Source organism: Pezoporus occidentalis, unplaced genomic scaffold, assembly GCF_034315485.1.
Source record: "Pezoporus occidentalis ecotype Australia unplaced genomic scaffold, CSIRO_AGI_Poc_V1 ctg160, whole genome shotgun sequence".
NCBI lineage: Eukaryota > Metazoa > Chordata > Aves > Psittaciformes > Psittacidae > Pezoporus > Pezoporus occidentalis.
The window spans coordinates 1811822-1828170 of NW_026913426.1; the positions used below are offsets into that span (position 1 = coordinate 1811822).

Genomic DNA, 16349 nt, shown 5'->3' on the forward strand with positions numbered 1-16349 from the left:
TTCATCTACATATCTGTGTCCGCCTCCAGGAATTTCTCAGGTATATGGTATGCAGAATACATCTCTCAGAAGCAACAAGCCTCTGCACCAAGTTTGCAGATCATCTCCACACCCTGCCACCAGTGCAGGGCCACCCTACACTTGTCCCTCCAGGCCAACTGAGGGCAGCCTACTGTGAGATGATGGTGAGTGACAGCCCATAAACTGCGCTGCTGTTTGGCCTTAGGGGGAAGCAACCAGGGTGGCAACCCCTTTAAAAATTCACTAATGACAAAGGCCAAGCTCACCAGCTCTCTGGGATGGAGATATGAGGGCAGTGTTTCTCTGCCTGGTCCATTGTTCCAACTAGTGCTTTCCTTCTCCTGTATGTAAATCCCATTAGCATTTCTCACATACAAATCCTTCTGCTGGGCCAGATCCTGTCAAATCCTTAATTTCATATAAACCAAAGTGCCCAGGTGACCAGTCCCTCTGGGAGCAGCAGGAAGCAAGTCCCTGTGCATACTGGTGACCCAAGGTCTCCCGGGCCTCCTGGCCATCACCCCATTGGGAATGTTCAACACTGCAGCCAGGGGCTGAGCATGTTGAACTTTGCCTCTGTGCCACCCCTTAGCTAGACAGCTCCCAATTAACAACTTGGTGTGAGCCCAGCCAGCTCTAGACAGTAGTTTCAAATGTGACCACTGTGAAAAGCAAAAACAAAGGGGATTATGCAGGGTGAGTACTGATTGCTGCACACTGGGCTGAGATGTGAAGTCTGGCGGGGTTGTCAAAGGTGCATAATATGTCCTTGTGTGACCTGTGGTGCTGTTGACACTTCTTCTGAGTTGATGCCTTCTCACAAACCCTCATTAGGCTGGCAGCTTGAACACCCACCGGGAATAATACCAGCGCACTGGAAGGGCTAGCAAACTTTGCAGAATTCCCATTTAAGTTTCACTTCATTTCTTAAAAGCCAGGCAGCAACTATTTAACTGTCAGACCCTTTTGGAGTTGTTTGCTGAGGGATGTGGCTGCTGTTCTCAGGCTGTGGGGCACAACATGTTAATTCACTGACAGGTCCCTGGAGCTGGTCAGCAGGGAGCGAGCTACTCTGCTCAGCAGCCAGCACATACAGTGGGATAAACATGCTCTGCCAGCCAGCTTGCCATCCACTAATAGTTTTATCTCTATTTTACTGATAGGGAGGACAGCACTGTATGATGGAGGGCAGGTTTCAGCTGCCCTGCCCAAACATCACAGGAGTTTTGTAGCAATAGGAAAATTAATTCAGCTATTCTGCCTCCTGGTCCTGTGTTTAGCATTAGAATCCCTCCAAGTACATCTTCCGTTAACAGTGAAGCTAGAGTTGATTTTTCTTATCTGACAAATGTTCATTAGCCAAATGTTTGTATCAGTCTGGCCACAGAAATATGTCCCTTTCTAGCTACAGAAATTGGAAGAGAAGGCAACTCAGCCATAGCTAAGCCAAACCTATAGGAACTCCAGAGCAACAAGTGATGCAGCAGCCTCAGAGAGACACAGAAAACAGCCTTTTGTTTCTGTTACAGTGCCTCCAGGGATTAGAGTATAAATATAACCACAGAAAAGTTTCCTCAACAAACACAGACATACCAGGAAAAACATAACCTCTGGTTCAGCTGAACTGTGAGGAAGATCTGAGAGACATCTCATCTCAGACAGCAGGGACCAGCCCTTGCATATGGGCTGTTGGCAGCCTGGCAAAAGCCGGGTGTGCTGATGCTAGACTGGGTGATGCTGGGCCCGAGACGTGGAGCAGGGAACAGCAGGTGCAGATCTGTGGTAGGAGGGAAGATACCTTCAACTCGTGTAATGGTTCTGTTTCAGAATGCCGCAGGGAAAACTCCAGCTTTAGGGGAAGCACAGAGCAGTGCAATAAAGCTCCTGAGTGTGGGCAAAGCTGTGACAGTATCAGCACTGTTGGGATCTTTCAGAGGCACCATCACATTGATTTTCTGTGGCTCTGGGGCAATGTTCACATTTACACAAGGATGGGGGAGCGCAGCACGTACATACATCCCGTACTTGCTTTTGAAATAAGATCAGTTCTAATTCCCAGGAAATTCCACACTGGCAAAAGAACAGAAAGTCCTTGCTATAGCAAGAGCCGTGCTCTGTGACTGAAAAGGTGCAGAGCCCAGGCCAAGCCTTTCAATACAAGTCCCAGTAAGGCACTGAGAACTCCAGGCTCACAGAGGGCCTGGTCTCCCTCCCTGAGGTACCACTCAGAATTTAACAGGGGATGATTTCTGCCCCACTGTCAGGTCTCTGCAATCAAAGCCTGAACAGATTTTGCACAACCTCCTTGATTGAGATCAACCCCAAAGTGACAAGAATATTCCTCTTGCTTTTTAAAGAACAGCCTGCCGGAGCCAGCGGACTGATTGTGCCATAAATCAGCCTCTTTCCCAAGCGTAAAATCTCCAGTTGCTCATCCCCTGTCTTCCATCCTAATTAAATAGTGATGTGAAGTCATCAGCAGTATTGTCAGCGGCTCTGGTGCTGCACAGACACTTCTGAATATACACTAGCAGAAGGAAATGAAGCCGATGATGAAGAATCCAGCCCAGCAGATGCACCAAGAGTGGCAATGCAGGCTGGAAACATCCATGGAAAATCGAGGCATGCTGTGACTGCAGGGCAAGCCTTGCTAAGGGCCTGCAGTGCCCCATGCCCTGTAAGAACAGGTCATGGAAGGGCCTCCACATGTGCTAAACATGATGTGGCTTTCTTTACTGTTTCAGCAGGGAATAAACTACTCCTGGTTACTTTTCACATCCTATTTCCATAATATAGTCAAATTAAAACACTAAACTACTCCTAAACACTGATCCCTGCCCTTGACACTCACCTCTCCCTTCTAATAAACCATATTCAATGTGGAAGTGTTTAGATGTCATGAGAAAAGCGGTCCTGTGAGGCAGTGAGTTGTCAGCAGGGGGGAAGCTTAGGGACCCCACGTTGTCTAAGAAGCAGTTGCAGATGGTGAATTACCTCAGGAAACAAACCGTGTGGTCCATGTGGTTCTGGTTACCCACTGGCCCTTGTGGAAGGGGCAGGAGTGCAAAGGCAGCCCCTGCAAAGCGGGAGCTGGGAAAGGATGTTGTGCCTCCCCAAGAGGACCTGCACAAGCCTGTCCCAGGGAGCTGTGCTAACAGAGTGGGACAGGAGCAGGGCAGGGAGGATGTCCTAATGCAGTCTGAGCTCCTGGGAGCTGATTCAGGAGTCCTTCCACTCTAGAATACCACTTCCCTCATAAGAAGAAGACATTGTACATAAAGGTGAGTTTATATGCATGCAGGTATCCAAGTCAAGCTAAATATGAACATTTAGTACAGTAAATATTGATATACTCCTAATAGTGCTGATTTCTTCCCTTTCCCATCTCTTTGAAGTGGTCCTGTCCTCCCAGGGGAGAGGGAAAGAAATAGCCCCCACATGACAGGTCATATAAAAATACAATCAAGAGAGACTGTCTCTTCCTGTAAGGGTTTTTGATCTAATAAGACTACATACAAGCTAGAGGAAAAGAATGTTACTCAGCAGCACAGCAAGTAATGCCCTGTCTCTAAGTCAAGAAACATCTGAACTTTGTTCATAGGGAAAAAATAGTAATCTTCAATAACTGCAGAGAAAGTGCTCCAGGACTTTCCCCAGCCCTAGGATTTTGCTTCATGAAGCACCGGGGTCAGTGTTACTCATTACATTTCACTGCTAAAGCTTTTCTTTGTAGACCAGCAGGGTATCAGTCACCCTTGGCAGGCCACCTTCTGCAGTATCTGAGTACAAACTCTTTCTCCTTTGATTCCAGTACCACACCATGACACAGGATGTCTTCTGAAAGCAAAGTTTTGTCATGGTGCAGTAATCTGAGACGTCTTACTCAGACTTTCTTTATAGACAAGGCATCGTGTTAGCAACAGGTGACAGCTCTGGCTTTACTGCACAAAACTCCCTTTCATAATTCCCCTGTAATATCCTACTGCTAACTTGGCAATGAGACAAACAGAGAGATTTTAAGTGCAGTTTCAAGATGTGGCAGAAATAGAAAGCCAGTGATTTACTCTTTCACTTAACTGACAGCTTCCCAGCTGAGAAACCTGCGGCAGCTCCTGCAGCCAAGGTAACCCTGCAGAGTGACTCATAAAGGGATGGTTGCTGATCTCTGCGATGAAGAGTTCAGAGGTAAACAGATATTGATGAAAGGCAATATTTACCTGTTAGTCCCACCAAATACTGTGCATTACTGATTTCCATAAAAAACAGATCGGAGACGCAGTGAAATACTGACTTCATTCATTATTTAGGTCTCTCTCCTCACTTTTCCACAGGGTTAATAGCAAATTACGACTCTTTCCTTGGAAACATCTGTGCAAGTTCATTTTAAAAAGGCAAGAATTTAACAAGGCAAAGACTGTTGGTTTAAGGTAAGATTTTCACACACTCTTAAAGCCCAAATCCCATGCTAATTGGGGTACACTCTTTACCAGTCTTGAGCCCCCAGGTTTTTGCAGTACATATACGTCTGTCCTGCTGGAAAGGGAGGGAGAACACCAACAAGGCTGTATGGTGCATGGGATCCTTTAGGATGATTGGGAGTACTAGATAAACATTTGCAGAACATCCATTCTCCACAAGTAGCAGGTGAACAAGAGGAACCATCCTCATTACAGTTCAGACTTCTTCCAAATGGCTTTGGTTTAATCCCCCCTGTTGAACCTGACCAACAGTTCTTAGTGATTCCTCAATACCCCTCTGGTGTTGAGGAACCATTTTGGACCAGTTCCCATCTTCCATGCACCAGACTTTTCCACGAGTGTGCCTTAAGGCACTGTAACCATGTGGTCCATCTCCTGATGAAAGCCACATGCCCCAGTTACCCCAACAAATCTTCCTCACTGACATTAGCCTTCAAGGACACAGTAATGAAAAACTCATTGCCGCAACAAACAGCAATATTGTTTTTCAGCATACCCACAGGCCAGTAACAAGTGCAGAACAGTTACTAATACGGGAAATTTCTTGTAGAGAATACATAAAAATTCTTGAGGTTCTGTCTATTGCTATGCCTGTGGCCAAAATAAGCCAAACAAATCCCCTCTGCTGCTGGAAGAAGGTGGTAGCATATCCAGTTTGTGTAAGTTGAGAATTTCCCCCCATTTTAAGTGAGGTCAGGCACTATATGCAGGGTTAGGAATGAATTTCTACCATGGGCAAGAAAGCTTACCTCAGTACTGCACTATTCTACAAAAATGGCTGGCCGAAGCTCTACAATACCTTTACACCATATTTATGTATTTGGGATATATCTATCAAAGGGTGCAGAGTTCACACCCAAAATACTCATCAGCATTTGCGTCAACTCTGTATCAACATTACCATGGTTACATTATTATTCCAACTTAACCTTCCTCATAGCTTATCATAATGCTGAGTACCAAAACAAGCCTGTGATCCAGTGTACACCTCCAGCCAAACAGGCTACTCTATCTCATGGCTTATTCCCCAACTGATACTAGAGTCAATTGGGTAACTACAATAACAGCCTGGGTAAAAAGCTGAAGCCAAACAGCAAAACTCCTCAGCAACAAGGCCTCTCAGGGGCTTAAATAATCTTGCCTGGATTTCCGTACACTTAGAAAATGTAACAATTGACAGTTTCTTTCCAAATCTCATCTCTTTAGATGAGTCGGTCGCTTTTGGAGCAAGAACTGTTCCACTCAAACAAAGCTCAGCAGCAGTCCCTGTGCCTGGTAGCACCGGTACACACAGCTCCGAAACCTGCCCAGGCTCTGCAAGGACCACATGGAATGGGAAGAAATGATCTCTGTGTTCCACCGAGCTTAGGATGAACGTCAACAGCTTCTTCTTGGCATGCAACCACTCGACAGAAGCTGCATTTCTCTGTGTCCTTATTCCAGACAGGGCCTCTGTGTCGCTGACAGACAGAAGGTCAAATAGCCCATATCTCTTCTGAGTTTTTAATCTCAATTTCACGTTGTTATTGCAGCTGCTGGAGACAGTGTAGCATAAATCCCTCTGGAGTAATTCCTAGATACTCTCTTGTAGGCTGGCCTACTTTTTCACCCTGTTCAGTTACAAATTGCTTATTGCAGCCCAGATGTGTGACAGCACTGCAAAAGCCTGCCTCCACCCAGACAAATACATTCTGCACTGCAGCATGTAAAAAGCCCCCAAACCCACACTGATTCTTCTTCAGCTTCTAAGAATAGGCAAGATGATCAAGATGTAATTTTTAGCTCTCTGAGCCCAGCTGAGTAAGATGGTTTAATTTTAAACAGCTCCATTGCCTCTGGTAGAGGACAGTGCCACAGTCCCCACCACACAGAACCTCGCTGCGGCAGCATCCCACAGTGGGAGGCAGGTCTCAGCGCTGCAGGGAAAACCAAATTCCACATGGTTTTAAGGGATTTTGGACAGTGCAAGGGCTGGGCATGAAATACAGGAAGGAGGAAGTGGGGAAGGTGTCCTTGAGCTTTCACAACCAGGAAAAGAACTGGGCAAGTCCATGAATTGCATGGGTCACTTTGGTGGCAATTCTTGAGGCTACTAACATAATGTATTTGAACCCCAAAATATTGTGGGCACCATAGTGGCAAAATGATTCCTGTAAGATTTCACCTGTGGAGGAATTTACGTAAGTGGGAAAACTGCTCACAGTATGTGCAGCTCTTTTGTTCTGAACAACAGGAGAAGCTGCCTCCAAAAATCCACTGCTCTCAGCCTGGTCAGAGAGGCTGGAAGGTGGAAAAGAAACAGTCAAATCCTTTTTGTTTGCTTGTGCAATGAGGGGTTTTGCTGGTGGTGTTTAGCTGGAACATCTCTTTGTGGTTGAATTTCTCTCTGGAGTTTCATAACCTGGAATCTTGGCTTTATCAACTGGCTTTTACAGGTCTACACAGAACTTTCTTCTGATGGAAAAAGCCCTCACCAGATAAACCTATTTAAACCAATGCTTTTTACTCCAAAAAAAGATTCCGGTATTTCAATTTCACAGCCTTCCCACTGAAAATATTCCAAGAAGAACAATCTATGTCCAAAAATCTCCCATAAATGCAGCACAAATTTCCCCAAGCAACAAGAAAAAGAAAAAAAATGAAGCAGAATAGGAAATAAAGAAGCAAGAACAAAGAAAGAAAGAGCCAGTGTGAAGTTTGTGAACTGAAGGGCACAGATACCTTCTTGTCACACAAGTGTCAAGAAATGTGCCAAACACTACATGCACTGCTTCTTATGTAGATACTGTCATTATGGATATTCCGGTATTCCCCAAAGGCCATAGATCACAGTGAAGTTCACCACCCTCCAACAGAGAAGTTATGTTTCTTTCATGGGAGTACAGCACAGTGAGTCCTGTCATAGCATTTCTTTTGCTTATGTTGTTAAGAATGCTGCATTGAAGACACACCACAAACTGTAGGGGACAGCAAACAAAAGGCAAAAAGGACTAAAACACAGTCATGCTTTACCTGAGGGATTAAATCCATAGGGATGTGACTTCCTCGATAGAAAGAGATCAGCTTTTAGCCTTCAGTCATTTCACAGCCTCTACCCAAAGACTGAGCCACAGCCTAAATTGGTTTACCCATGGAGAGACAAGGACGGGAGGAATATTTTGCCATGGCAACTGACAATTACAGAAAAACCACCCCCAAAAAACTGTGCTCAGTCACAAAATCAGCAGATAAAAGGCTTGAAGACAATGCCTCAAGAAGAAAAAATAGGGATGAGGCAGAAAATGTCTGTTAAACAGAGGTTCTGACAAAGAGATTGGTGACAGACTTTAAAATGGTGAAGCTTTTGAATGCCTCATGAAACCCTACCTGGGCCACACAGCAGAAATAAATACTCAAAGAAGAGTCACAGATAACAATCAGTGCACGAGGTGACTTTCCTATAGATGCCTGGAAGGACACTACAGTTGGAACTTCATCTCAGAGTCACAGCAAGGACACTGAACCATGCAGTCACCTTTCACCAGTTTAAACCACCCAATACAGCCCTAAGAAATGGTCAGTTTTGACTCAGACTTTTCCCTGTGGAAAGTGAACAATGTTTTGCCCTTCACTCATTCAAGCTTCTATTACAGGAGGCCAGGAGTTCACCTGCAAGAGCAGGTGTTTAAATATAAACCAGCTAACTGGCATCATTTGCCCAAACCACTGACATACACAAGTTCAACTCAGCTTCCTAACCCCTGAAAGACAGCACCATCTGAATAGACACCACTGCACTGGGATACTCCATTCTGAGGGCTCTGGAAACTGAAGGAACATCTCTATCAGGACACTCCCAGGCTTGGGCAGTCTGCTGCTGGCCTCTGAGAGTGGGATTGCACTTGGGGTGCTGTGGCAAGAGCTGGGTGGGAAAACCTTTCTCCCAGCCTGGGGGCTCTTGGATTTCAAAACACTTTCTTGGCCCAGCTTAGGATGAAAAGATCAAAACCTTGGACTTTTCTGAAAGGAAAATCCAGATCACGTTATGAGAAGGGCATCGTGACACAAAGCAGTATTTTTTGACTGTGTTTCACTGCTTTTGTATTATTTTATGCACGTTTTCTACAACAACTGAGCAAAAATAAGTGAGGGAAAGGGTTCTTTCCCCTTTAAAAATGTCAGGTGTGATGTGCCCCAAATCAAAAATCCAAACTGGGTTTGAAAAAGGAAATAATAATCCTCAATCTCTTTTTTTTTGGCTGGTTTGGAGGAGTCGGCATTCGTTTTGTTGGAAGATGCCTACCTTGCCCTAAGTGCAAAACTGCCCATTCTCTGCAGAGCAGCTCTTCAGGGCAGCATTTCCTAATCAGCTCGAGCAGCCCGAGAGGAAGGTTATTTTTATGCAGGTGTTTTGTACCAAGGACACTTATTTTTGCATGCATGCACAAACATAAAAACCAGAATTCAGAATATTGCCAGGCAATTTCCATGTAAATTAGTCCCAAACAGGAGCACGCTGAGCTCTTCATTGCTCTGGGTAATTGTTCACTGGGGGATTCTCAGCAGTTGTAGTTAATGTTGCTTTCTGATGCTTGGAAAAAATGAATTGCTGAGAGTGTTGCCCTTAGAGGCTCCAATAAACTTCTCATCAGTGCAAACACTGTGTTGCCTGTGTATAATCCTATCTCATCCTACCAAGGAACATGGACTTGTTTCTTTCTGTAACTGCATGGCTTTTCTTCCCTGTGCTGTGAGGGATTTGGGCAACAACCACCTCAGGAACAACCCAAAGTGCTGCCCAACTCCTGCCAGGGTTTAAGAAGTCTTCCTACTGATTTTAGCAAGGACTGGGGTCAATCCTTAGGCTGGGCCTCCCAAAAGGCCATCCCTGGAGATGCCAAGCATCATCAATTCTCAGGGGATACAGCAGAATCTGAGGGGAAGGTGAATCTGGCAGATTTAGGAGCACCAAATATAAACCAGACTTTTAGATTAGACCAGGGAAACCAGGGAAGCTTCTGCTTGCCCTGGCATGGCCAAGAGAGAGGCTTGAGCCAGAACATTCCCCAGTTGGAGTACTGAGGGGCACACACATCCCATGTTTCAACTGTAGCAGGAATGAAGATGCAGCAGCTTTCCCAGGTTCTTCAGGAGAGACATGAGATGAGCTGCTCATAATCCCAGTGTGGGTGCCACAGTGACAGCAGGACACAAGAGCCCACCAGCAGCTTGGTAAGGGAAGCAATCTGCAAACATGCACTGTGCTGATTGCTGTGTAACATAAACACCCCCAGAGCCTAAGCTCAGGGAGGGAATTCTTCACATGCAAAGCAGACACTGAGCATCTGCAGGGCTGAAAACACAGTGGGAGCCAAGAATGACTGCAAGAGTGTGGGTGGTGGGGAAAACTGGAGGCTGATAAGAAACAGGGAAAATAAACCCTTTAATTTGTTGTGCTTAATATTGTTTCTCTTTACTGCAAAAACTACCTTTTTTCAAAACTACCTGTTTTGCCTCTGCTAACATAGGAGTGTTGCTGCGAATGCTACTACAAAAGGCAGCAGGAAAGATGTCTTTTTCATTAACAGTTAGGCAACACCGGGGTTTAATGTTACAAATAGCATCAAGAAAACCCTCCTGACAAATGAGGCCAAGCATTCTGCCCAAGAACACTGGCAATACATGTACAAGATGAAAGATACAAACCACCCTGGTTACAGACTCTCCAAAGTTTCCCCACTAGATCGGACATCCACCACTCACACTGCTTCACCTTCACTGCTGGTGTGTCTGCTGAAAGGGATGTTCTCAGTGAAAAAGAGAACTTCATTTGAGGTGGGATATGGGAATACTAAGAAGAGTACTGCAAGTTTGCATTCAATAAAATATTCAATGCTTTCCTGAGCTTTGCTTTTTAACACATAGCAAGACACAGCACAACCAGAGATAACAACTGCAATTCCAGGTTGGCAAAAGAGAGCTATGCAAATGGCCCTTCACCTTTCCTCAGTCTCAGGCTTCTTCCACAGCCTAATGAAAACCCCATTTGGATCACAGCCTTTTCCCAGGGCAGAAAGCCCCTCTGCTCAGGGACAGGTATTAGCTGATATCCTCAAGCAACTAGTGGGAAAAAACCCTTTTCTTCAGAAGCCAGGGGGGGTCTCCCAATTGCTACTGAAATCTTTTCAAAGCAGCAGCTCGGCCCCAGCTCCATCCCAGAGGCAAACATCATGTATTTGTCATGTCTCAACTACTTTTCTGCTGTTCATACAGTGTAATTAATCACTTGGCAGGCAAACACAGGACTGAAAAGGCAGCTCATTTTCTGACATGCAGCAATCCTGTACCCTGCTAAGAGGCAGATTTACTCTCCAAGTTACAGGTGAGAGCAGCAAATAAATGGAAAGCAGCAACTCAATACAGCACCAATTAGTAAGAAACAAAACAGCCTTGTTTAAAACAAAGACCCTGCTATTATTGTATCTTACAACATGCTCTTCCACTGGGTTTGCACGTATGGCATTTGGTGATCAATTTCAGATGAAAAGGCAATTACTCACACGTAAATACATAGTCTGTCACTTCACAAGCAGCTACTCAAATAGGTCCCCTGCTACCTGGCAGCGAGAGGCTTCATCTGTCATTCAACCTTCTTTTCTGTTATCTCCCCGGGTGATCTAGATTCAGGCTCCCTTCAAATCTGAACACCCAAAACACACCAGGTGAAGAGCTGAAAATCCAGCTTATACTTAGATGCTCAGACAGAAGAGCACCTAGACCCAGGTCACTGCTTCTCAGGGCCTGCAATGCAAATCTTGGCCAGGGAGCTGCAGATGCAGCCAGCCTAAATCCTTCTGAGCCCTGTGGCTAGTGCTCGCAGCTGGATAGGTGTTTGGGAAGGCCCAGAGCCAGCCATTTGAAATGCTAAACCTAGGCACTTTGCTTTGTTCAAGCAGGCTGAATCTGGGTCTGGGTTTTCATACACATACTTCAGCTGTGGACTTCCTCTTGGTTCCTATCTCCAGAAGGCCATCAAAGGGCTCTGAAGAGCTACCAGATGCTTGCCACAAAGCAAATCCTGCATGCTGGACTAGGGAGACTTGCGTCTTCCTTCAAACTGGAGCCAAAACAAGAGTTGAGGCCATAGCAGGAAACACTGTGAAAGGAATTCAGGATTCATAAATTGGCTTCTGGCAAATTCAGAGCTTTTCTATTATCTCTCTATAGGCTGCAAGAGACAGAAATTATAAACAGCACTTGACTGAAGCAGTGCCTCAAATGCAGCACAATACAGACCTTAACCAGATCAGCACACTCTGAATTCACAGAGAAAGCAGGTCCTAGAGCTGAGATGCTCTACAGCTGCTAACTGCAATCCCATGCTCCTTAGTCTCTCTAGACCAGCTTTCTCTGATCTAAGAGAAAACATACCCTTGCAGCTTGAAGTCAGTGGGAAACTTCCCACTGATCTCAGAGTCCTGTAGTAACCAAGTGCTACTCTTTGCTTTCTGTGTATCACACTGTAACAGATTTGAGCTCAAAAGAATAGCTCTGCATCCACCCAAAATACCACTGACACAGCCTCTCATTAGAGACCATTAGAAACCTCCCATGGAATTGTCTTTGCATTTTAATTTGCATAAACAATAGGATTTTTTCCTCCTTTTTAGACATTACCAGTTTGCCAGCTTTTATTCTTGTTTACACTGAAGGACAATAAAAAATAAAAGCAGACCATTTAGAAAATGTCAAATGAAATGCCCCAAGCTCCTGGTACCAGGGGATTTTATGGATCAATTTAAATTAATTGCATCCAGTTGATTGCAGTTAAAGGCTGGAGGCTTGGCATGTTTTTCTTACCCATTTGACTCAACATACTTAAACAGCTGATTCAGTTCAGTACCTTACCATGGCTCCTGTCACTTCATCCCACTTCTTGGCATTCCCTTCACCTCTTTAGGTTTCTACATTTGGGCTTTGGAAAGCTACAATACAGGGATTGGGCACTGGGGAGGGGAAGTAAAAGTGAAAGCAGAGGACAGGGGAAATAACACGTGACAAGGATAAATCTCCTCTTCCTCTTCCTCTCCACATCACAGTATGAATACCGAGACAGCGGCAGCACAACAGTGAACCAGCTCAGTACCTGCCTTTGTGTTCCATCCCCTTGGGTGGAATCAAAAAGATGCATTCCCTTTAAAAATACCTCTTTGTGCCATCACAGCAGATGGATCCTGCTGCTGCCTGAGACTTGACTGCAACTGAGAACGAGAGAGACACATAAAAGACATACTGGGATGAAAATCAGATTAGACAGGCAACTACCATCCATGCCATTGGGAGCTACCTATAAACTTGACTACATCACCAGTAGTGATGATCACCAGGGATTCACACTCACTAAGGCCAGGGAGATGCAAGGAGAGCTCATATGTTTTTAATATGTGCTTCCTCGGGAACAGGGAACAAATGTCATCAATGGTAATAACTCAAACCCACTTGGGCCTCAGTTCTCCGTTTCATCACATTACAAACTCCAACTTTCTGCCATAGCAGCGGATCCTTAAAGCAAGTGCAGTGCTTGCTCACAGCCTTCTCGCAGTCTTTAACTGACATCTAGCGAACAGTTTCTAAACTGCACCTGAAAGACCTGGAGATTGTAGGGGAAACGATCCCTTCTGGAAGGCAGCTGGGCAGAGGAGCTCTGGGGTAAGCGTGTGGTGGACAACAATGTGCACCGTTTTCTGTCCTCTCCCCATCATGATAACTCATCTCCCTGTGGGCAGGTGGGGAAGAACCTGGTTCTGCTCAGAGGCTGTACAAATGCTGTGTTGGCCCAACCAAAGTGGGCTGGACATGACTGCAATGGTGCTGTTGCCCACTGCCTATACAGGGGGGCTGGTGGACATCACAAGTCCTACCAAGAATTGATCAGCAAGGCTTCCACCAAAGCCCTGCCACATCGACTCCTTCTGAACAGGGTCACCCTCTTGCCCCCCTTCCTCTTCCAGAGGCACAAATCCAGAACTCTTAACACTGCTATCAGGACTAGCAACTACAACTCACCTTCCCCCGGCTCTCCTGGTTGGTACGTGCCAGGAGTGGTACAGTTTGCAGTCACCTCACAGTTTGCCTTCAACCACTCTCTGCAGCACATCCTTGGGTGAAAGCAGATGTGAGGAATCCCTGAGGAACAAAGACCCAACGACCATGTTGCCTGCCTCCAAAAGACTGCCAGAACCTGCCTGCCGTGTCTGCATAGTAACAGGGGAACATCTAGTATCGGCAGAGGCTGCTTGCCGTTTTATAGCCTCTATCATCTTATTGCAAAACTGGGAGTTTGGTTTATGACATCTATTAAAGTAACCAAGCAACAGCATGGTGGGTAGCTATGTCATCAGTTACAACAAAAATAAGGTTTTAAAAACAAAGCAGGGTGATGGTGGTGCCAGCTTGCCACAGCCCAGGTACTGACACCAGCCTGTCATTTCCAGCAAGCAAAAGGAGCCAATTAACCCAGACAACTCTTCCTTATTAAGGAAGTGTATGACCAGATTCTGTGCTCCTGTTTGTAGTCATAGAGGGCTCCTTCCATCTTCTGCAGCGAGGAGAAGGAAATGTCTCTTTCTGTATGGACAGTGGAAACCATTTTGTGTAACACCATGAAGTGCTGCAACACCAGCATGCTTATCACATGTCTTTCCTCAATGCACAAGTATTGTTCTCACACTTCATCACCTTTCATCACTTGCTTTCCCTACTGATTTCAGGATCACTTGCAGTCTCATAACCGCACTGGCAGGCAATCTTTATCTGAACTGTACCTTTAACCTTAGGAATTTACATGGGTGGAGGTGATTAAAACCAAGTAAAATGAACGAGAAATAGATGCTTACAGGAAAACTTAACATTCTCCTGCTTGTTAGACTACACAGACACTGTCAAATTAAGGATATAGATGAAGAAAATATGGTTTGAAAATACCCTATTCCCAACAGTCAAAATACTATCAAGGTACCAAAGGTGCATTGCTTCTGCTTCCAAACAGCTGTTGCATCTTTGTTCGTTATCTGCAGAAGGTCTCTGAGGACTTGTTCACCTACAAAGTTTGACTGATTTAATTAGATACAAATCAGTGTTTTCCACACGTGTGGTGCCAGTGAGCCTGTATGCAACATCTCCCTTCACAGCCAAATGAATGCTGAGGCTTGTAAGAGGAATGCTATCCAAATCCTAAATACTCTCATAACAGCTGACAGCTACCCTGTGTTTAATGCAGCTTATACCAGTATACAGAAGGCTTGACAAGTCACGAACCTGGGAAGGAAGAGTCAATAGGCCAGGTACAACAGCAGCATTCACAATGACCCAGCTACACATCACACCAGAGGCTTCCTCAGGTTGCTTAACGTAAGACAGAATAAGTGCTTCTCTTACCTGGTAGTAGTAATCATCATAGTGTGGTTCGTAGTGTTGAGGCTCAGAGTTTTCAGAAGACAGGACATCTTTCAGTAACTCTTCACAGCCTGGCAAAGAGAAACGAGAGCAAATGGTCAGGTCTTCCTGGAGACTGTATGGACTTGCAGCCTTAGCATGAGCCGGTGTCTACTGCATATTAGTGTCTGTGAAGCTGCTTCAGATTTTCTCTGGTCTGAGTGACGAAGGGTCAATACCTAAGCGTTACAAATTCCTCTTCCAAAAGAGCTCTGTCACAGAGCGTACATCTCTGGCAAGCAAATATCTATGCACTGCAAGTGGAGATTTTCAGCCTCTGTTCGCTTTTGTTAACAACCACATTAACAGCTGGAGAAATCAATGTCTGTGCTTCCCTCAGTCTTTCTCTCAGAAACACTGAACTCACTGAATGAAACTCACTCTCAGAAACACTGAACTCACCAAATGCCTCATTCCCCATTAATTACCAGCAACCGCACTTGGCATATTGGGCTGCAGAAGGCAGTAATATCAGGCCAGGTTAGTTTAGAACAACCAGCTTACAGCCTGGAGCCTACACTGTGTGAAACCTTCTCAGCATGTGCTATACACTATCCTACTTGGAAGTTGCAACTATCCAGAAGTATTTCTCTTTTCCATTCCATCACCAATGCAATGGATTTGGCTGTGACATTACACACTGATACTCAGTCATGAGGCAGGTGAGCAGAGGAAATAGAGTAATGTAAGCAAGTGTGAACTACACAGGTTTATGCTGGTAGTTGATCTTCTCTCCTGGTTTTAAAATAAAGGCATAACATCTGTAGGGTGAAGATACCTTGTGGTTATGGAGCAAGTTCCTTACAAAGGAAAGGAAGAGTTAGAAGAACAGAAAAGGTGACCAGATGGAGGAAGCTGAACATGGGAGGTGGATATGTCGTCCCTGTCTCCCCCACACACGCATACATTAGAGACAGCACAGGGTGAATGAAACAACCCTTAAGATCTCAGGAGTGTCTGATCTGCAAAGGTGACTTTCTGATGGGAAGATGTTTGAGTGTGCAACAACCAGTGTGCCCTGTGGGAGAGGTTTGCTTAGCATGCAAGCTGGTATATAACAGCTTGAATCTCTTCGTCCTGCAGGGAAGATTTGCATGTTGTTATATTCCCACAAAAAAGGGAAGAAGAGAAGGAAATGGGGAGAGGCCATTTGCCTCCGAGATTATTACTACACATCATTGCTACCTTGTGAACAGCTGAACCTGTTCCAACATCCATCAAATCAATGGAAAGATGATCACTGGCTTCAAGAATCTTAGGACAGTGCCATTGGTTTTATTCCCATTAAGAACTGTGTTTAAAGAATAAATTCTCTGTTGCTCTTCTTCTCTGTGAAGGCACAAATCAGAATCTCTTGACTCTGGAGGACTGTGGTGC

General features: G+C 45.2%; 1 protein-coding gene across 4 annotated transcripts in view; it reads right to left on the reverse strand.

Moving 5' to 3' along the window:
* Nucleotides 1–16349, reverse strand: part of RAB11FIP4 (RAB11 family interacting protein 4) — a 114099-nt gene that overhangs the window by 54178 nt on the left and 43572 nt on the right. For 3 of the 4 annotated variants that reach the window (XM_062612674.1, XM_062612673.1, XM_062612678.1), the window contains exon 3: nt 14916–15004. In XM_062612674.1, the coding sequence (XP_062468658.1) occupies nt 14916–15004 (89 nt within the window). Of the gene's footprint in view, nt 1–12356; nt 12378–14915; nt 15005–16349 lie in introns of those variants that run through there. The other variant, XM_062612676.1, reaches the window with a different exon arrangement.